This window comes from Cherax quadricarinatus, chromosome 2 (assembly GCF_038502225.1).
Source record: "Cherax quadricarinatus isolate ZL_2023a chromosome 2, ASM3850222v1, whole genome shotgun sequence".
NCBI lineage: Eukaryota > Metazoa > Arthropoda > Malacostraca > Decapoda > Parastacidae > Cherax > Cherax quadricarinatus.
This window is the reverse complement of record NC_091293.1, coordinates 15,458,742-15,482,640: the sequence shown is the minus strand read 5'-3', so window position 1 is coordinate 15,482,640 and position 23,899 is coordinate 15,458,742. Positions and strand designations below refer to the sequence as shown.

At 44.8% G+C, this 23,899-nt stretch overlaps 1 protein-coding gene across 1 annotated transcript in view; it reads left to right on the top strand.

Annotated features, from left to right (window-relative positions):
- The window catches only part of LOC128704096 (integrin alpha pat-2-like), a gene marked incomplete at its 3' end in the record, with an annotated part of 216,265 nt that overhangs the window by 75,686 nt on the left and 116,680 nt on the right, over window positions 1-23,899 (top strand). The window contains 3 exon segments of the mRNA XM_070087429.1: window positions 1,726-1,907; window positions 5,860-6,072; window positions 9,147-9,252. Coding sequence (XP_069943530.1) covers window positions 1,726-1,907; window positions 5,860-6,072; window positions 9,147-9,252 — 501 coding nt within the window.

Sequence of the window (23,899 nt, the reverse complement as noted above, 5' to 3'; positions counted from 1 at the left end):
CTCAGTGTATTCATACACGATGAAGTATATGTCTCTCAGTGTATATATACACGATGAAGTGTATGTCTCTCAGTGTATTCATACACGATGAAGTGTATGTCTCTCAGTGTATATATACACGATGAAGTATATGTCACTCAGTGTATATATACACGATGAAGTGTATGTCTCTCAGTGTATTCATACACGATGAAGTGTATGTCTCTCAGTGTATTCATACACGATGAAGTGTATGTCACTCAGTGTATATATACACGATGAAGTATGTCACTCAGTGTATATATACACGATGAAGTATATGTCACTCAGTGTATATATACACGATGAAGTATATGTCACTCAGTGTATATATACACGATGAAGTATATGTCACTCAGTGTATATATACACGATGAAGTATATGTCACTCAGTGTATATATGCCGTGAGTTTACTTTAATTCCTACTTTATTAATTAAAGTATTCATCAATAATGGTGTACCTATAACCTGCAGCCTTAATGATACTGTCTAGCTGATAGACCTGAAGCTTCATTAATTGTAGTTGTTGATTTTTTTTAAATAATATAACATATAACTTTACCTACCTAAAAGGTTTATGGATAAATCCTCGCAAAATGCAAGGAACATTTTTGTACTATCCATAACATATGAAGGCTTATCCAACGAAAAACAGATTGGTGCTACTAGCGTGTCAACTTTTTTGAAATTCCTCATTTATTAAATATTGATGTATTGTTTAAATAATCAAAATGTCATGGAAAAAAGATCCTGAGAACAATTATGGTTGAATCATTAACTTCACTTACAAGAAATGTGAAATTTTTTTATTATTGCCATTATAGGAAAACCTGTTTTAGGATTAAAATTCGTAAATATTGTATTAAATGTGATCAGAATTCGGATTCTTTGTATATACATATATATATTATTTTTTTTAATAATTCTATTGATTGGTTAATAACTAAGATTTTTTCACTTGTAAATTAATATTTGAAAAAAATATAATAGTCACGTTATATATAAACAGCTGCTGGTTGAACATTTGTCCAGGACTGTATAAGTTGGACATATTCACAATTTAAAGAATCTGCGGAATATCGACGCTAAGTCGAAAGACCAAATCACGTGACAAAGGTCAGATTCAGAGACGAACTGCAGTCATTCTGTTGATAATTTCATTCGCTAATATCACATACCCATGGGCAGACCAGCGGTCTCTGCTGCCATGCTATATAACCTTCACACTTGACCCTTGACACACCGCCTCTCCCTACTTCACCATAAAGCCGGCACCAGTAAATGAGGTATTGAATTTTCCTGCCAACTATGTCAACATTAAATATTTTCCTTCACTGTGCTTCTTGAGAACCTGACTGATTCATCATGAACGACCCTGGAGTTTGTTTCTTTTTCAAAAGGGTCGAATTACACATATGTAAATGCATCATTTGATTTTTGTGTTGCAGATATTCTTATTTTCACGTATGCTCAGGTAATGTGTATTTAAGTACATACTAATGCATTTATGAATACCTATAAAATCATCACAGCAGTCAACCCTCATGTGACTCGTTTCTCTCTCACAACTCCCTCCTTCCCTCCTCGACTTGTAATCTTTCCCTCCTTCCTCTCCTCCTTCGTACAACTTACATCACAGCCCTCGTCATCTCCTCCCTCACATGATAATCACCACAACACCGTTTCTCCCTCCACTCCTCCTACAGGCATGCTGTTACGTATGGAAAGCAGCGGTCAGGGCGACCTCGTAACAACCAAAACATACTTCGATGAAGAAGTGCTGGACGACTCGTATGAGGGCTGGGCTGTAGTGAGAGGCACCTTTAGTGGCACAGCAGTGGAGTTCCTCGCTGCTTCCTCTACAGGATACAATAATTCTTTTGGCAAGGTAAGTCATCAGCCTCTTGCCAGCTTTGATAACCATTGGTAGGTCTCGAGTCCTGTGTCGTCAACCACTGGTAGGTCTCGTGTCTTGTGTCGTTAACCACTGGTAGGTCTCGTGTCTTGTGTCGTCAACCACTGGTAGGTCTCGTGTCTTGTGTCGTCAACCACTGGTAGGTCTCGTGTCTTGTGTCGTCAACCACTGGTAGGTCTCGTGTCTTGTGTCGTCAATCACTGGTAGGTCTCGAGTCCTGTGTCGTCAACCACTGGTAGGTCTCGTGTCTTGTGTCGTCAACCACTGGTAGGTCTCGTGTCTTGTGTCGTCAACCACTGGTAGGTCTCGTGTCTTGTGTCGTCAACCACTGGTAGGTCTCGTGTCTTGTGTCGTCAACCACTGGTAGGTCTCGTGTCTTGTGTCGTCAACCATTGGTAGGTCTCGTGTCTTGTGTCGTCAACCTCTGGTAAGTCTCGTGTCTTGTGTCGTCAACCACTGGTAAGTCTCGTGTCTTGTGTCGTCAACCACTGGTAAGTCTCGTGTCTTGTGTCGTCAACCACTGGTAGTTCTCGTGTCTTGTGTCGTCAACCACTGGTAGGTCTCGTGTCTTGTGTCGTCAACCACTGGTAGGTCTCGTGTCTTGTGTCGTCAACCACTGGTAGGTCTCGTGTCTTGTGTCTTCAACCTCTGGTAAGTCTCGTGTCTTGTGTCGTCAATCACTGGTAAGTCTCGTGTCTTGTGTCGTCAACCACTGGTAGGTCTCGTGTCTTGTGTCTTCAACCTCTGGTAAGTCTCGTGTCTTGTGCCGTCAATCACTGGTAAGTCTCGTGTCTTGTGTCGTCAACCACTGGTAGGTCTCGTGTCTTGTGTCTTCAACCTCTGGTAAGTCTCGTGTCTTGTGTCGTCAATCACTGGTAAGTCTCGTGTCTTGTGTCGTCAACCACTGGTAGGTCTCGTGTCTTGTGTCGTCAACCACTGGTAGGTCTCGTGTCTTGTGGCGTCAACCACTGGTAGGTCTCGTGTCTTGTGTCGTCAACATCTGGTAAGTCTCGTGTCTTGTGTCGTCAACCACTGGTAGGTCTCGTGTCTTGTGTCGTCAACATCTGGTAAGTCTCGTGTCTTGTGTCGTCAACCACTGGTAAGTCTCGTGTCTTGTGTCGTCAACCACTGGTAAGTCTCGTGTCTTGTGTCGTCAACCACTGGTAAGTCTCGTGTCTTGTGTCGTCAACCACTGGTAGGTCTCGTGTCTTGTGTCGTCAACCACTGGTAAGTCTCGTGTCTTGTGTCGTCAACCACTGGTAGGTCTCGTGTCTTGTGTCGTCAACCACTGGTAAGTCTCGTGTCTTGTGTCGTCAACCACTGGTAAGTCTCGTGTCTTGTGTCGTCAACCACTGGTAGGTCTCGTGTCTTGTGTCGTCAACCACTGGTAAGTCTCGTGTCTTGTGTCGTCAACCACTGGTAAGTCTCGTGTCTTGTGTCGTCAACCACTGGTAGGTCTCGTGTCTTGTGTCGTCAACCACTGGTAAGTCTCGTGTCTTGTGTCGTCAACCACTGGTATGTCTCGTGTCTTGTGTCGTCAACCACTGGTAAGTCTCGGTTCTTGTGTCGTCAACCACTGGTAGGTCTCGTGTCTTGTGTCGTCAACCACTGGTAAGTCTCGTGTCTTGTGTCGTCAACCACTGGTAAGTCTCGTGTCTTGTGTCGTCAACCACTGGTAGGTCTCGTGTCTTGTGTCGTCAACCACTGGTAAGTCTCGTGTCTTGTGTCGTCAACCACTGGTAAGTCTCGTGTCTTGTGTCGTCAACCACTGGTAAGTCTCGTGTCTTGTGTCGTCAACCACTGGTAGGTCTCATGTCTTGTGTCGTCAACCACTGGTAGGTTTCATGTCTTGTGTCGTCAACATCTTGATCTGTTAGGCAAAAGGACAAATGAGCTACTAATGATCACGTTTCACTCTTCAGGGGCTTTATCAAGCAAACACAGAGGGTATATAAAGGAAACGTGATGAAGTGCAGGAAGAGCACAAGCACTTCAGTAGGCCAATTGGCCTTTTCTTGTAGAAGCAGAAGGAGTACTACTACAACAACTAGTTGGGATATTACTAGTAGATGTGATGTTTAGTTATGTCAAAGTGGGTTTTATCATTTTAAGGAGAATTCGTGGACTGCCGAGAAAGAAATGTGTTCGATTTTTTATTATTATTTCCTTTTGGTCTTCTCTCATAAAGACACAAACGATATCTAAGTAATTAGTTATTGTAGGGACCTGGGAAAAATTATGCAATGTCTGAAATGGACATTAATGATGGTTTCCGGCATTTTCATCTTCGAATGGTTTGTTTTTTAGTCACTAAGTGGAGTTCAGTTCATCTTATCAAATGACTGGTGATGGTCCAGTGACGTACACATGCATTACATATATAGATGTGTGTGGTGTTCAGACGTGTTTCGAGCAGTTTACCCAACGTATTCTTTGTCACAGTCTCCATATGGGATTATATGTGCCTCTACACTGACTGATTCAAGGTTCACCACCTTGGTCCTGGTGAGGTCTTTGACGGATGTGTTGGTTGCTAAGGCGACTTTAGCATTACCTCGTGTGATTACTTTGGAGACGTTGAGAGCAACTTGATTTAGTGTTGGGAAGGGTTACAACCTTTTTCAAAATGATAGTGCGTGGAGAATTTATAATGTGAATTGATTATTTCTTGCAGACTTTGAAGAAAAAGGATGGAAAATACGCTTCTCAGTTTAGGTTTGATGTCAGTAGAGAATTCATTGTCAGGAAACTTGGGCTGCAAATGCGATATGCTCTTCCAAAAAAGCTGATGATACCTTGTTTAGTCTCAGTATTTTGATCAGAAGTGTGTAAGGCCATTTAAATTTCAAGCCTCACTGTAGACTTGTACTTTTGCAGCATTAAGTAGTTTATGGATATGTCGGAGAATCCTAACCTGTTATCGAAGTTAACAAATTTGAACTGGCAATTCAGGTATGAACTGAATTGCCAGTTCAAATTTGTTAACTTCGTTATCCCTCCTTTGTACCTATCAAATGCTTTGAGAATGATCACGAGGACGTCGTCCAAGTATCGCACCCACGCGATGTTTCTGGGCATGATGTTGGCCCAGTTTCAAGGTGCTCCATGTGTAAGTTAGCGATGATGGGGCTGATGGAGAAGCACCTTCCCGTCACACACGTTTGTCTATAGAATCTGTTGTCGATGGAGAAATGGTTATTGTGTATGCAGAGTTTAATCAATCTGACGAAATCCCCGAGAAGCAGAGGAAGATGAAGGTCTTGGTTGACTTAGTATCAGAGGGAGCCAATGGATTGCTTTGTGGGTCCCTCTGTATGAAAAAGTAAGTAACATTATGACTACTTAATTTCTTGTTTCGTCGATCTAACTGAACTTTGCACAAGCATTAACTTGGCTGGCACCAACAGTTCGGTCAATCAGGCCAGCAACAGGGAGGCCTGGTCTGAGACCAGGCCACAGGAGCAAAGATCCCTTGAATCGTTTACCGGAAGTTTCCAATCCTCCAAGAGTGACTTGGTTTCCAAGAGAGAGAGAGAGAGAGAGAGAGAGAGAGAGAGGCAGGTTCCAAGAGTGGCGTGTTCTTCAAGGTGACCTGACCTGACCTCCAAGACTCACCTGACCTCCAAGATTTACCTGACCTCCAAGAGTGACTCTTAACATTTTTATATGATTAAATTTACCTGTTTTTATAGCTAGATATTTTGGAAGGAGTGTCAGTTTATTATTAATATATCACTTTGCGGTGATGTTATTGCTGACTGAATTTTCTGGTGTAGAAGTTGTGGCCAACCTCACAGAGGATTTTGTTTCTGTTCACAGGTTTAAATCACATTGAAATTTTAATTATTTAAAGTTTTATTATCATTAGGCTCTATATTAGTGTATAAACTACTAGGGTAATTGACATAAACAATTGTGGCACCAGGTGAGCTTCTACGATGCCCTGGTGCTGAAGGAGGCATCGACGAGCTTGTACGGGCAGGAGATGGGTGCCCAGTTCGGCTACTGTCTGGGGTCAGCAGATGTGGACGGTGATGGTGTTGATGACCTCCTGGTGGGGGCGCCTCTAGCCAGGGCAGGAGACAAACTCCTTCCTGACGCTGGCAAGATCTACCTCTATTACTCTCCCTTAGTTCAAGTGAGTTACATGCTTTCGCTGTTGTGGGGATGTTTGTGACCTGATGTGGGTCCCAACCATCGTAGTGATGCAGGTGTGAGTGGTGTGATGTGTGGTGGTGGTTGTAATAGTAGTGGTAGTTGGATTGTTGGTGGTTGTTGTGCGGATAGTGATGAAGGGTGGTAGTTATGGTTATTGTTGCGGAGTATGTGTTGGTAGTTGTGGTGTTTCACTGAATTAATGATAATTCATAGTCACTCCTCCCTACATCAGCTTTCAGTGCTTCGTCCTAACACTGGGATCGAAATATTAATTATTATATATTTTTAATTACTGATTCTCAGAATCGGAATTACGTGATAGTGAATGGCTTCATTCACTATCTACATAATGGATAGTATCATCCAGTGACTGGCATCAGTGGATAGCTTCATGCAGTGACTGGTACTACAAAGTGGATAAGTTCAACATATCAGATAAAACCCGACCTTTTCTGAAGCTATCTATGGCAGCATCAAATGATAGAAAATAGATCCAGTTGTTGCGAAAGTATTGTTGCAACTGTTCTGCTAATACAAACACAAGTGTAGTCTTGTGGCCTGCACATCTGGTTGTAGCAAAATACAGCGGTGGGTAAATACTTATATATATTTCCTTCACCAAAGAGCAAACAATTACACGTACACTATTTACAGTGGATATGTATGGAAAGGCAATTTGTAAGAAAGAGACATGGTAAGAATTGTCTTCCACCGGACTTATAGGTAAGTCTGCCAACGTTGTTTCACGAGGGTCCTGCATTGCTGGCTTCCTTGTGATTGGCTATGCTGAACCAAGGTGCTCAACCCAAAGGGACCTCCAAGTCAGACACAACGTTAGAGTAAAACAACAGACAGTAGGGCTAGCGTAGGTAACCCATAACTAAACAAAAAAAAATATGGCTAGGTTTACTTAAATTTTACTTTACAGCTATAAAAAGCAGCTTATTACCCTAAAACATCCCAACAAATTACAACCTGAAAAGGTGTCTTTCAGAACTTTTTCTTTGCTGGCAATATGCGTATTGTGATATAATGCTGCAGCTGTAATGCCCAATGGATGAGACTAATGCTCTTGTTCTTCATGGGGCTGAGGTAGGTCAGAGGATTGTGGTCACTGGACACGGTAACTGCATGAGGTGTGCGGGATTAAAACACGTAGGAAGGTTTCAGTGCAAGTACCAAGGCCAGGGCTTCCTTTTCAGTTGTGGAATCGGCCTGCTGATAGGCCTTGTATTTGGTTGAATAATATGCCACAGGCTGCAGACATCCCTCACCAGATGCTTGGAGTAACACTGCCCCCACTTCAGATTTGCATGCATTAAACTGTAAGACTGGACTGTGGGGACAACAGTATGGGAAAAATACATAAGACAGTTTAACAGGGTTAAAAGCCTCTTGATAACTAGAGGTCCAGCAAAAATTAGTTTCAGGACTGGTGAGAGAGGTTAGGGGTGCTACCACATGTGCAAAATTCCTGTAGAACTTACGATAAAATCCTGTAATTCCTAAGAATCTTTTAAGAGACTTCTTATTCTGAAGAATAGGATAATTTTTAATGGTTAAAATTTTGGCAAATTTAGGTGCTACTTTGCCACTACCTACTTCATGACCCAAGAAAGTTACAGTAGATTGTACTAAACCTCTCGAAGAAGTGTTTAAGATAGGACACATGTTGATCCCCTGTATCAGAAACTGCAACTATATCATCCAGGTAAGACGTTGTGCTGTCAAGTCCTTTGATAGCCTGGTGGATGAAGTTTTGAAATGAGGTAGGCAACTTCCTCATTCCAAATGGGGTCACAGAATATTGGTAGTGATCTTGAATTGTGAAGGCAGAAATCTCCTTAGCTTTATCTGTTAAAAGGAATTGGAATAGAATTCTTCCTCTGTAAGCCATGGGTGTTGTAAGAGACGAATAAGATGCCAGGAGCAAGGGGCTAGTAACTCCTTCTCCTGTATATATTACTAAATGTAAAAGGAGAAACTTGTTTTTTCTTTTGGGCCACCCTGCTTTGGTGAGTTACGGCCAGTTTGTTGAAAAAAAAATGTACAGAAAGGCAATTTGCAAGCAAGAGTCATGGTAAGAACCGTCGTTGACCAGACTTAAAGGTAAGTCTGCCAGTGTTGCTTCACGAGGGTCCAACATCGCTTCACAATTATGGCGGGCTTCCTTGTGATTGGCTGGTTTTACCCAAGCATAATGAAGGGGTTATGCTCATTATACTCTTAGCATCTGGTTGGCTGGTCGTGAGGGCATGTCTATAAGGGTGTGTGACATATGCTGAATAAAATATAACATACTCTTAGTAGGCCACATCTACCAAAGACTAATATGAGTACACAAACACAGGTAAACGAAAACCTGCTGTGCCTGGTTGTAAATCAAGTCTCCAGACAAGGGACAGTCCTCATACAAACAAAGGCAAAGGCAAACTCAAAAGGTAGTTTTATATATTCTCTACACCAATATTTACAGGAAAAAAAAGATGTTATTGAGAGAGAGAGAGCAAAGTGACTACACTCACTGCAATTGGTTTTTCACCTCATACAAAATACGCTAATATGTATGTATGCAACCAGCCTCAATCTGAGACTGACTCCAGCCAAATATGGAAATATAACATCAGTTCGGCCACGGGCAAGCTCTCACCCATTTGGCCGATGTGCAAACCTGATAGCAAAACAGAATAGCTGAGGCCCCTCTGCAGCTACTTTGACCTATCTGCCAGTCTGGCAGTACTCGGCACACGCCACATCTGCTGATGCTGTTCCTGGCTGGTTTTTCCAGTTTTTGAATATAGGTCTCATTAGCTTTTTCCCATAAAGAGGAAATTTTTCTTGTGCTAGTAAGAGGTAATAGAAATGATTGAAAACACATCGAGATAGTTAACAACTCTAGATAGGAGACTGGGCGTCATCCTGTCCATCTTATGTTCACAGATTTAAGGAGAAAGTGGATTTCTTCTGTCTTTCTTTTTTCTCTCACTTCTCCTTTCCTTTTCTATACCTCCTATCATATATTTCCCTCCTCTCTCACCGGCTCTCCTCCTCCAGGATGCAGACAAGCTCCCTCCATCACAGGTGTCGGGGACTGATGCTTGGGGACGCTTCGGTGCTGCAGTCACCTCTCTCGGCGATGTTGACCGTGATGGATATGATGGTGAGTGTTTTAAACACACACATACACACACACACACACACACACACACACACACACACACACACACACACACACACACACACACACACACACATACACACACACACACACACACACACATACACACACACACACACACACACACACATACACACACACACACACACATACACACACACACACAGACATGGGCCCTGAGAGAGGGAGCAGAGGCGCTATGTGTACCCCTAACAATATTCAATACATCTATCGAAACAGGGAGATTGCCTGAGGCATGGAAGACAGCAAATGTGGTACCAATCTTTAAAAAAGGAGACAGACATGAAGCACTAAACTACAGACCAGTGTCACTGACATGTATAGTATGCAAAGTCATGGAGAAGATTATCAAGAGAAGAGTGGTGGAACACCTAGAAAGGAATGATCTCATCAACAGCAGCCAACCTGGTTTCAGAGACGGGAAATCCTGTGTCACAAACCTACTGGAGTTGTATGACATGGTGACAGCAGTAAGACAAGAGAGAGAGGGGTGGGTGGATTGCATTTTCTTGGACTGCAAAAAGGCGTTTGACACAGTTCCACACAAGAGATTAGTGCAAAAACTGGAGGACAAAGCAGGGATAACAGGGAAGGCACTACTATGGATCAGGGAATACTTGTCAGGAAGACAGCAGCGAGTCATGGAACGTGGCGAGGTGTCAGAGTGGGCACCTGTGACCAGCGGGGTCCCACAGGGGTCAGTCCTAGGACCAGTGCTGTTTCTGGAATGTGTGAACGACATGACGGAAGGAACAGGCTCTGAGGTGTCCCTGTTTGCAGATGACTTGAAGTCGATGAGAAGGATTCATTCGATCGAAGACCAGGCAGAACTACAAAGCGATCTGGACAGGCTGCAGACCTGGTCCAGCAATGGGCTCCTGGAGTTCAATCCCACCAAGTGCAAAGTCATAAAGATTGGAGAAGGGCAAAGAAGACCGCAGACGGAGTACAGTCTAGGGGGCCAGAGACTACAAACCTCACTCAAGGAAAAAGATCTTGGGGTGAGTATAACACCAGGCACATCTCCTGAAGCGCACATCAACCAAATAACGGCTGCATCATATGGGCGCCTAGCAAACCTCAGAACAGCATTCCGACATCTTAATAAGGAATCGTTCAGGACCCTGTACACCATGTACGTTAGGCCCATATTGGAGTATGCAGCACCAGTTTGGAACCCACACCTAGCCAAGCACGTAAAGAAACTAGAGAAAGTGCAAAGGTTTGCAACAAGACTAGTCCCGAAACTGCTGTTTAGCCACATTAGGAGAAAGACAACTGTCAAAGGATTCATGGAAGGCAAATCCTATGTCACAAACCTTCTGGAATTCTATGACAAACTTACAGATGTGCGACACGAGACAAAGGGGTGGGTTGATTGCATTTTCTAGGATTGCAAGAAGGCCTTCGACACAGTTCCTCACAAGAGACTAGTGCAGAAACTAGAAGATCAGGCGCCTATAACAGGAAGGGCACTGCAATGGATCAGAGAATACCTGACAGGGAGGCAACAGCGAGTCATGGTACGGGATGAGGTATCACAGTGGGCACCTGTGATGAGCGGGGTCCCACATGGGTCGGTCCTAGGACCAGTGCTATTTTTGGTATATGTGAATGAAATGATGGAAGGAATAGACTCTGAAGTGTCCCTGTTCGCAGATGATGTGAAATTAATGAGGAGAATTAAATCAGATGAGGACCAGGCAGGACTTCAAACAGACCTGGACAGGGTGGACACGTAGTCCAGCAACTGGCTTCTTCAATTCAAACATGCCAAGATCAGAGAAGGGCAAAGAAGACCGCAGACAGAGTATAGACTAGGTGGCCAAGGACTGCAAACCTCGCTCAAGGAGAAAGATCTTGGGGTGTCCATAACATCGAGCATGTCTCCGGAGGCACACATCAACCAGATAACTGCTGCAGCATACGGGCGCCTGGCAAACCTGAGAACAGCGTTCCGATACCTTAGTAAGGAACCGTTCAAGACACTGTACACTGTGAACATCAGGCCCATACTGGAGTATGCAGCTCCAGTTTGGAACCCACACTTGGTCAAACACGTCAAAAAATTAGAGACAGCACAAAGGTTTGCAACAAGGCTAGTTCCGGGGCTCAGGGGTATGTCCTACGAAGAGAGGTTGAGGTAAATCAGACTGACGACATTGGAGGACAGGAGGGTCAGGGGAGACATGATGACGATATACACACTCACACGGCCAGGAGCTGTGACTCGCACACACAAACACACACACACACACACACACACACACACACACACACACACACACACACACACACACACACACACACACACACACACACACACACACACACACACACACAGGAACACACACACACACACACACCAGTCTGGAACCCAAGCATGTCAAGAAGTTAGAGAAAGTACAAGGCTAGTCCCAGAGCTCAAGGGAATGTCGTACGAGGAAAGGTTAAGGAAAATCGGACTGACGACACTGGAGGACAGAAGGGTCAGGGGAGACATGATAACGACATACAAGATACTACGGGGAATAGACAAGGTGGACAGAGATAGGATGTTCCAGAGAGGGGACACAGGGACAAGGGGTCACAACTGGAAGCTGAAGACTCAGACGAGTCACAGGGACGTTAGGAAGTATTTCTTCAGTCATAGAGTTGTCAGGAAGTGGAATAGCCTAGCAAGTGAAGTAGTTGACGCAGGAACCATACATAGTTTTAAGAAGAGGTATGATACAGCTCAGGAAGCAGAGTGAGAGAGGACCTAGTAGCGATCAGTGAAGAGGCGGGGCCAGGAGCTGAGTCTCGACCCCTGCAACCACAATTAAATGAGTACAATTAGGTGAGTACACACACACACACACACACACACAGACAGACACACACACACACATACACACACACACACACACACACACACACACACACACACACGGGTGAAAGGGACTACTTAGTAGGAACAATCCAGTCTGAGGGACATAAGGTGATAATTGCTGTAATTGTAGTAATGTACAACCCACCACAGAACTGCAGGAGACCAAGAGAAGAATACGATGAGAGCAACAGAGCCATGGTCGACACACTAGCCGAGGTGGCCAGGAGAGCACACATGGGGGGACCAAAGTTACTAGTTATGGGTGATTTCAATCACAAGGAGATTGACTGGGAAAACCTGGAGCCCCATGGGGGTCCCGAAACATGGAGAGCCAAGATGATGGATGTAGTACTGGAAAATCTCATGCATCAACATGCTAGAGACACTACCAGAGAGAGAGGAGAAGATGAACCTGCAAGACTGGACCTTGTATTCACCTTCAGTAGTTCAGACATCGAGGATATCTTGTATGAAAGGCCCCTGGGAGCTAGTGATCATGTGGTTCTGTGCTTCGACTACATAGTTGAGCTCCATGTGGAGAGAGTAGCAGGAACAGGGTGGGAAAAAACAAACTACAAAAGCGGGAACTACTCAGGCATGAGGAACGTCCTTCAAAACATTCAGTGGGAGAGGGAACTGACAGGAAAACCAGTACAAGAAATGATGGACTATGAGGCAACAAAATGCAAGGTGGCAGAGGAGAAGTTTGTTCTCAAGGGAAACAGAAATAATGGGAAGAACAGAACGAGTCCTTGGTTCACCCAAAGGTGTAGGGAGGCAAAAACTGGGTGTACTAGAGAATGGAAAAGGTACAGAAGACAGAAAACTCAGGAAAATAAAGAGATTAGCCGAAGAGCCAGAAACGAATATGCACAGACAAAAAGGGAGGCTCAGCGACAATATGAAAATGACATTGCATCGAAAGTCAAGACTGACCCGAAGCTGTTGTACAGCCACATCAGGAGGAAAACAACAGTCAAGGACCAGGTAATCAGACTGAGGAAGGGTGATGGGGAATTCACAAGAAACGACCGAGAGGTATGTCAGGAGCTCAACACGAGATTTAAAGAAGTATTTACAGTGGAAACCAGTAGGACTCCAGGAAATCAGAACAGGGGGGTACACCAGCAAGTGCTGGATGAAATACATATAACCAAGGAGGAAGTGAAGAAGCTGCTCTGCGAACTTGACACCTCAAAGGCGGTGGGACCAGACAACATCTCTCCGTGGGTCCTTAAAGAGGGAGCAGAGATATTGTGTGTGCCATTAACAAAGATCTTCAACACATCATTTGAAACTGGGCAACTCCCTGAGGTATGGAAGATGGCATATGTAGTCCCAATTTTTAAAAAGGGAGACAGACATGAAGCACTAAACTACAGACCTGTATCACTAACGTGTATAGTATGCAAGGTCATGGAGAAGATCATCAGGAGGAGAGTGGTGGAGCACCTGGAAAGAAACAAGTGTATAATTGACAACCAGCACGGTTTCAAGGAAGGAAAATTCTGTGTCACAAACCTACTAGAGTTTTATGACAAGGTGACAGAAGTACGACAAGAGAGAGAGGGGTGGATCGACTGCATTTTTTTGGACTGAAAGAAGGCCTTCGACACAGTTCCTCACAAGAGGTTACTGCAAAAGCTAGAGGATCAGGCACACATAACAGGAAAGGCACTGCAATGGATCAGAGAATACCTGACAGGGAGGCAACAACGAGTCATGGTACGTGACGAGGTGTCAGAGTGGGCGCTTGTGACAAGCGGGGTTCCACAGGGGTCAGTCCTAGGACCTGTGCTGTTCTTGGTATATGTGAACGACATAACAGAAGGGATAGACTCAGAAGTGTCCTTGTTTGCAGATGATGTGAAGTTAATGAGAAGAATCAAATCGGATGAGGATCAGGCATGACTACAAAGAGACCTGGACAAGCTACAAGCCTGGTCCAGCAACTGGCTCCTTGAGTTTAACACTGCCAAATGCAAAGTCATGAAGATTCGGGATGGGCAAAGAAGACCGCAGACACAATATAGTTTAGATGGCCAAAGACTGCAAACCTCACTCAAGGAAAAAGATCTGGGGGTGAGTATAACACCGAGCATATCTCCTGAGGCTCACATCAATCAGATAACTGCTGCAGCATACGGGCGCCTGGCAAACCTACGGATAGCGTTCCGATACCTCAGTAAGGATTCGTTCAAGACTCTGTATACCATTTGTCAGGCCCATACTGGATTATGCAGCACTAGTTTGGAATCCACACCTAGTCAAGCACGTCAAGCAATTAGAGAAAGTGCAAAGGTTTGCAACAAGGCTAGTCCCAGAGCTACGGGGATTGTCCTTCGAAGAAAGATTGAGGGAAATCGGCCTGACGACACTGGAGGACAGGAGGGTCAGGGGAGACATGATAACGACATAAAATACTGCGCGGAATATACATGGTGGACAAAGACGGGATGTTCCAGAGAAGGGACTCAGACACAAGAGGTCACAATTGGAAGTTGAAGACTCAGAAGAATCAAAGGGATGTTAGGAAGTATTTCTTCAATCATAGAGTAGTCAGACCGTGCAATAGCCTAGTTTTAAGGCGAGGTATGATAAAGCTCATGGGGCAGAGAGAGAGAGGACCTAGTAGCAATCAGCGAAGAGGCGGGGCCAAGAGCTATGACTCGACCCCTGCAACCACAAATAGGTGAGTACAAATAGGTGAGTACATGTGCCTAGGAAAAATTGTAACTAACACACACACACACACACACAAACACACACACACACACACACACACACACACACACACACACACACTGCCTCCCCCACAGACCTCTTACCTTTTCCCTCCCTCGCGTTTCTCTCTCTCATAGCCTTCTTCCCTCCTTTCTCCCTCTCTCTCTCTTTCTCTCCCTCTCTCTCTCCCTCTCTTTCTCCCTCTCTCTACCCTTTCTCTCCCCCCTCACATTTCTCTCCCTCCCCCTTGGTCTTATCCCTCACCCCCATACTCTCTCCTCTCTCTTCCTCTTTCTACCCTTTCTCTCTCCTCTCTCTCCCTCTTTCTACCCTCTCTCTCTCTCCCCCACACCCTCTCCCTCCTCTAGCCTTCTGTCTGTGGTAATAAAAAGTAAAAAAAAAAAAAAAAAAATTTGTGGCCTTAGAGGACGGAAACCCAGAGATCTGGTGGACGAACCAGGGAGGAAAGACTGGGAGCTAGAGCTCCAAAAAAGGGAGGAAGAGTGGGGAAGGAAGATAGTAGAGCTTGGTAAGAAAATGGAGGAGCTGATAGCTGAAGAGTGCAGGAAGTGGGAAGTACAGGTCTTAGCAGCAGAAGATAGGATGCAGTGCTTAGAAGAGAAACTGCAAAGCCTGAAACAGATTAGAGAGACAAATGACAATTCAGGTGTGACATCAGGAAATTCAAAGTCAGGCGCAGACAAGGGGATGGTAAGCAACAACGGAGACATGCCGAACATGAAGGCCCTATCAGACCCACGTGGGGCCAGGGAAAAGACGACGAGCACACTAAGATCAAACGACAGGTCCGAAGACAATGAAGGTATGCTATATGCAGAGATTCTAACAGCCAACTGCAGTAGCAAGGGACAGCTGGTCAGGAAAGACAGTCCACTGAGAATAGAAGTTTCAGATATGACAGGGACTGAAGGCAAGAACATGTCAATGGAAGGAAATAAAATGCCTCAGAGGACGCAGATGGAGACTCAGTGGGAGGAGGAAAGGGCGAGGTCAGTTTTTGTGTACGGGCTCCAAGAAGCCAAGGGGGCCAACTTTGAAGAAATAAAACAGGAGGAGAAAAAAATTATTGAAGGCATCATGAAAACAATAGGGGAGGGCAATATGACCCAGGTGACAAATTTTCAGAGAATTGGGTGGTTTGCGAGTGGAAGGATACGGCCTGTCAGAGTAACTTTCAAGGAAGAATCAGTTCGAACCAGGATTCTGCAAGAGAAAGCAAGACTGAGGGACAAAGAGGGGTACCAGAGAGTATACCTCGACCGCGACAGAACACAAGAAGAAAGGACTACACTGAAAGAGAGGGTACAGAGACGCAAGGAGGAACGAGAAGCAATGAAAATGAGCAGGACCCAGACACAGGAGGAAGGGCAAACACACCCCACAGAATCTCCCACCAAAAGACTCCACCCCCGACATTCCCAACGCAACTGAGCAACCTATACTACAACCCACTCACTGTTCCCTCTGCCACCAATCCCCATATCACAAACCTCACCCCAACAGCTGTCCCTTATGGGCATTCTGACCCCACCCCCATCAACACAAACCCCACCTACACCACAGCCCCATATAGGCCCCCACCAAGGCTCTCGCTCCCCCAACCCCAATATTCTTGCATGACCACAATGATAGAAAAGAAACTAAAGGTTCAGTACACAAACGCGGATGGAATAATGAATAAACATGAGGAGTGGAATGAAAGAATCAGTGAAAAATCCCCAGACATCATAGCAGTCGCAGAAACAAAACTCGCTGAGACAATAACAGACACAATCTTCCCAACAGGATATCAGATCCTGAGGAAAGATAGAAGGAGTAGAGGTGGAGGAGGGGTTGCACTGCTCATAAAACACCGATGGGGATTTGAGGAAATGGAAGGCATGGACATGATTGGAGAAAGAGACTACATTGTAGGTACAATTCAGTCCGGAGAACATAAAGTAGTCATTGGAGTGATGTATAACCCACCACAGAACTGCAGGAGGCCAAGAGAGGAGTACGAAGAAAACAACAGGGTGATGGTGGACACACTGGCTGAGGTGGCAAGAAGAGCTCACTCGAGCAGAGCAAAGTTACTGGTAATGGGCGATTTCAACCACAGGGAGATCGACTGGGAAAACCTGGAGCCACATGGGGGTCCCTAAACATGGAGAGCCAAGATGATGGATGTGGTACTTGAAAACCTCATGCATCAACATGTCAGGGACACAACCAGAGAGAGAGGGGAGGATGAGCCAGCAAGACTGGATCTTGTGTTCACCCTGAGCAGTTCAGACATTGAGGACATCACTTATGAGAGGCCCCTTGGAGCTAGCGATCATGTGGTTCTGAGTTTTGACTATATAGTAGAGTTACAAGTGGAGAAGGTAACAGGAACTGAAGGGGACAGGCCAAACTATAAAAGGGGGGACTACACAGGTATGAGAAACTTCCTGCAGGAGGTTGAGTGGGACAGAGAAATGGTAGGAAAATCAGTAAACGAGATGATGGAATATGTGGCAACAAAGTGCAAGGAGGCAGAGGAAAGTTTTGTTCCCAAGGGAAACGGAAATAATAGGAAGACCAAAACGAGTCCTTGGTTTACCCGAAAGTGTAGGGAGGCAAAAACTAAGTGCAACAGAGAATGGAAAAGGTACAGGAGGCATAGGACCCAGGAAAACAAGGAGATTAGTAGAAGAGCCAGAAACGAGTATGCACAGATAAGGAGGGAGGCCCAGCGACAGTATGAAAACGACATAGCATCGAAAGTCAAATCTGACCCGAAACTGCTGTATAGCCACATTAGGAGGAAGACAACAGTCAAGGACCAGGTGATAAGGCTGAGGAAAGAAGGTGGAGAACTCACAAAAAACGACCAAGAGGTATGTGAGGAGCTCAACACGAGATTTAAGGAAGTATTTACAGTAGAGACAGGAAGGACTCTGGGGGGACAGACCAGATGGGGACACCAGCAAGGAATACACCAACAAGTGTTGGATGACATACATACAGATGAAGAGGAGGTGAAGAAACTGCTAAGGGACATCGATACCTCAAAGGCAATGGGACCAGACAACATCTCCCCGTGGGTCCTTAGAGAGGGAGCAGATATGTTGTGCGTGCCACTTACCACAATCTTCAACACATCCCTGGAAACTGGGCAGCTACCTGAGGTATGGAAGACGGCAAATGTAGTTCCCATTTTTAAAAAAGGAGACAGAAAAGAGGCACTAAGCTATAGACCTGTGTCATTGACGTGTATAGTATGCAAAATTATGGAGAAGAGTATCAGGAGGAGAGTGGTGGAGCACCTGGAACGGAACAGGAGTATAAATGCCAACCAGCACGGATTCACGGAAGGCAAATCCTTTGTCACAAACCTTCTGGAGTTTTATGATAAAATAACAGAAGTAAGACAAGAGAGAGAGGGGTGGGTTGATTGCATCTTCTTGGACTGCAAGAAGGCCTTTGACACAGTTCCTCACAAGAGATTAGTGCAGAAGCTAGAGCATCAGGCGCATATAACAGGAAGGGCACTGCAATGGATCAGAGAATACCTGACAGGGAGGCAACAACGAGTCATGGTACGTAATGATGTATCACAGTGGGCACCTGTGACGAGCGGGGTCCCACAGGGGTCGGTCCTAGGACCAGTGCTATTTTTGGTATATGTGAACGACATGACGGAAGGGTTAGACTCAGAAGTGTCCCTGTTTGCAGATGATGTGAAGTTAATGAGGAGAATTAAATCTGATGAGGACCAGGCAGGACTTCAAAGAGACCTGGACAGACTGGACACCTGGTCCAGCAAATGGCTTCTCAAATTTAATCCTGCCAAATGCAAAGTCATGAAGATGGGGGAGGGGCACAGAAGACCACAGACAGAGTATAGGCTAGGTGGCCAAAGACTGCAAACCTCACTCAAGGAGAAAGATCTTGGGGTGAGTATAACACCGAGCATGTCTCCGGAAACACACATCAATCAGATAACTGCTGCAGCATATGGGCGCCTGGCAAACCTGAGAACAGCATTCCGATACCTTAGTAAGGAATCATTCAAGACACTGTACACCGTGTATGTCAGGCCCATACTGGAGTATGCAGCACCTGTTTGGAACCCGCACTTGATAAAGCACGTCAAGAAACTAGAGAAAGTACAAAGGTTTGCGACAAGGTTAGTTCCAGAGCTAAGGGGAATGTCCTATGAGGAAAGATTAAGGGAAATCGGCCTGACCACACTGGAGGACAGGAGGGTCAGGGGAGACATGATAACGACATATAAAATACTGCGTGGAATAGACAAGGTGGACAAAGACAGGATGTTCCAGGGAGGGGACACAGAAACAAGAGGCCACAATTGGAAGTTGAAGACACAAATGAGTCAGAGAGATAGTAGGAAGTATTTCTTCAGTCATAGAGTTGTAAGGCAGTGGAATAGCCTAGAAAATGACGTAGTGGAGGCAGGAACCATACAGAGTTTTAAGACGAGGTTTGATAAAGCTCATGGAGCGGGGAGAGAGAGGGCCTAGTAGCAACCGGTGAAGAGGCGGGGCCAGGAGCTAGGACTCGACCCCTGCAACCACAAATAGGTGAGTACAAATAGGTAGGTGAGTACACACACACACACACACACACACACACACACACACACACACACACACACACACACACACACACACACAAACACACACACACACTCACCCACACACAGTAAGGCACGAGAGAGAGGGGTGGGTTGATTGCATTTTCCTGTACTGCAAGAAGGCCTTTGACACAGTTCCTCACAAGAGATTAGTGCAGAAGCTGGAGGTTCAGGCGCATATAACAGGGAGGGCACTGCAATGGATCAGGCAATACCTGACAACGAGTCATGGTACGTGAAGAGGTATCACCGTGGGCGACTGTGACGAGCGGGATCCCACAGGGGTCAGTTCTAGGACCAGTGCTATTTTTGATATATGAGAACGACATGATTGAAGGAATAGACTCTGTCGTGTCCCTATTCGCAGATGATGTGAAGTTGATGAGAAGAATTAAATCGGATGAGGATGAGGCAGGACTGCAAAGAGACCTGGACAGGCTGGATAAGTGGTCCAGAAACTGGTTTCTCGAATTTAACTCTGCCAAATGCAAAGTCATGAAGATTGGGGAGGGGCAAAAAAGACGACAGACAGAGTATAGGCTAGGTGGACAAAGACTACAGACCTCACTCAGGAAGAAAGATCTTGGGGTGACCATAACACTGAGCAGGTCACTGGAGGCACTCATCAACCAAATAACTGCTGCAGCATACGGGCGCCTGGCTAACCTGAGAATACCGTTCCGATACCTAAATAAGGAATCGTTCGAGACACTGTACACTGTGTATGTTAGGCCCATACTGGAGTATGCAGCACCAGTCTGGAACCCATACCTGGTGAAGCACGTCAAGAAGTTAGAGAGAGTACTAAGGTTTGCAACAAGGCTAGTCCCAGAGCTCAGGGGAATGACGTACGAGGAAAGGTTGAGGGAAATCCGACTGACGACACTAGAGGTCAGAAGGGCCAGGGGAGACATGATAACGACATACAAGATACTGCGTGGAATAGACAAGATGGACAGAGAGAGGATGTTCCAGAGAGGAGACACAGACTCAGACGAGTCATAGGGACGTTAGGAAGTATTTCTTCAGTCATAGAGTCGTCAGGAAGTGGAATAGACTAGCAAGTGAGATAGTGGAGGCAGGAACCGTACATAGTTTTAAGAAGAGGTATGACAAAGCTCAGGAAGCAGAGAGGGAGAGGACCTAGTAGCGACCAGTGAAGAGGCGGGGCTAGGAGCTGAGTCTCGACCCCTGCAGCCACAATTAGGTGAGTAATCACACACACAAACACACACACACACACACACACACACACACACACACACACACACACACACACACACACACACACACACACACACACACACACACACACACACACACACACACACACACTCACACACACACACACACACACACACACACACACACACACACTCACGCACACACTCACACACACACACACACACACACACACACACACACACACACACACTCACACACACTCACACACACACACACAAACACACACACACACACACACTCACTCAGATCACCGTGAAAGACTGTGGTGTCCCTCTCTCTTATCACTAAGAATATTGTTATTTAGCAGCATTATATCAATGCCAGCACATCTTACCTTTCAAAATCCACCAACTCTTCAGCAAAAACATTTTTCTGCCTTTCTCGTCACTTTTTCTAAAATAATTCTGGCATAATATTTCAACTGTGTGTTTTCCTTTTCTCTTATCCAAATGAATTTTTCCTATTTTCTTAATCGTTTTTTGTATTGTTCCTAATTTCGCATGTACTTTTAAGAAATGGGTCAACCATTCCCAAACCTGATCCCTATCTGCTCTCAGCATTCATCCGAGCGTCCCTGAAGCTTTTCCCATTTTCTTCTTACAGTCTCATTCATTTTATCCATATTCTCACCATCAACAGTTAATTACTCAGCAAAGCTGTACAGTTGACCCTTGAGCAACACGGGCTTGTGCAACACGGGCTTGAACAACACGGGCTTGAACAACACGGCTTAAATAAAATGGGCTTGAACAACAAGGGCTTAAACAACAGGGACTTAAACAACACGGGCTTGAAGAACACCAACTTGAACAACACGGGCTTGAGTAACAGGGGCTTGAACAACATGAGAGTGAACAACACGGGCTTGAACAACACGGGCTTGAACAACACGGGCTTGAACAACACAGACTTGAACGACACGGACTTGAACAACACGGGATGGAACAACACAGACTTGAACAAAACAGACTTGAACAACACGGGATTGAACAACTTAGGCTTGAACTACAAGACTTGAACAACACGAGCTTGAACAACACGGACTTGAGGAACATGGGCTTGAACAACACGGGCTTGAGGAACATGGGCTTGAACAACACGGTCTTGAACAACACGGGCATTAACAACACGGGATTGAACAACTCAAACTTGAACAACACCGACTTTAACAACACGAGCTTGAACAACACGGACTTTAACAACACGAGCTTGAACAACACGAGCTTGAACAACACGAGCTTGAACAACACGAGCTTGAACAACACGGGCTTGAACAACAGGGGCATTAACAACACGGGATTGAACAACACGGGCTAGAACAACACGGACATTAACAACACGAGCTTGAACAACACGGGCTTGAACAACACGGACATTAACAACACGGGCTTGAACAACACGGGCTAGAACAACACGGGCATTAACAACACGGGATTGAACAACTCACACTTGAACAATACGGGATTGAACATCATGAGCTTGAACAACACGAACTTAAACAACACGGACTTGAATAACACGGGCTTGAACAACATGAGCTTGAACAACACGGGCTTGAACAACATGATCTTGAACAACACGGGCTTGAACAACACGGACGGGAACAACACGGGCTTGAATAACACGGGCTTGAACAACACGGGCTTGAACAACACGGTCTTTAACAACATGGGATTGAACAACTCAAGCTTGAACAACACGAGCTTGAACAACACGGGCTTGAGCAACACGGGCTTGAACAACACGGGCTTGAACAACACGGTCTTTAACAACACGGGATTGAACAACACGAGCTTGAACAACACGGTCTTGAACAACACGGGCTTGAGCAACACGGGCTTGAGCAACACGGGCTTGAACAACACGGGTTTGAACAACACGGTCTTGAACAACACGGGCTTGAGCAACACGGGCTTGAGCAACACGGGCTTGAACAACACGGGTTTGAACAACACGGTCTTGAACAACACGGTCTTGAGCAACACGGGCTTGAGCAACACGGGTTTGAACAACACGGTCTTGAACAACACGGTCTTGAACAACACGGTCTTGAACAACACGGTCTTGAGCAACACGGGCTTGAGCAACACGGGTTTGAACAACACGGTCTTGAACAACACGGTCTTGAACAACACGGTCTTGAACAACACGGTCTTGAACAACACGGTCTTGAACAACACGGGCTTGAACAACACGGTCTTGAGCAACACGGGCTTGAGCAACACGGGCTTGAGCAACACGGGCTTGAACAACACGGTCTTGAACAACACGGTCTTGAACAACACGGTCTTGAACAACACGGTCTTGAACAACACGGGCTTGAGCAACACGGTCTTGAACAACACGGTCTTGAACAACACGGTCTTGAACAACACGGTCTTGAACAACACGGGCTTGAACAACACGGTCTTGAACAACACGGTCTTGAACAACACGGTCTTGAACAACACGAGCTTGAACAACACGGGCTTGAACAACACGGTCTTGAACAACACGGGCCTCAAGTGCGCTTGTGCACTTGCTCGTGATTTTTTCAGTAAATTTACTGGATTTTTTATTTTTTTTTGTGTGGGGAGGTTTGCGATGGAAAAAATAAAGGAAGCGATAGGTATGTCATGAATTCATAAAATATTTGTAGATACTAGTCTATTTTAGCATTTCAATACCTTTAAAATATTCACAGATCTATTATAAAAGTTAAAATTTATCGAAACTTGTGCACCTGAACAATTACAGGTCGTATATGTTCCATTACCAGTCGAGGAAAATGTTATTAAACGTAAGTATGCAGTATAATAATAATAATAATAATAATAATAATAATAATAATAATAATAATAATAATAATAATAATAATAATAATAAAAATAATAATAATAATAATAATAATAATGTAATAATTAATTATTATCATAATCATAACTAAGCGCTAAACCCACAAGGGTCAATAATATAATAATATATTATTAGAATAATATACTGTATAATAATAATAGTAATAATAATAATAATAATAATAATAATAATAATAATAATAAAAATTATGTAATATTAGAGATCGTATATTTTCCATTCAATATCGAGAGAAATGTAGACATACGTTAAGATAAAATAATATATAATAT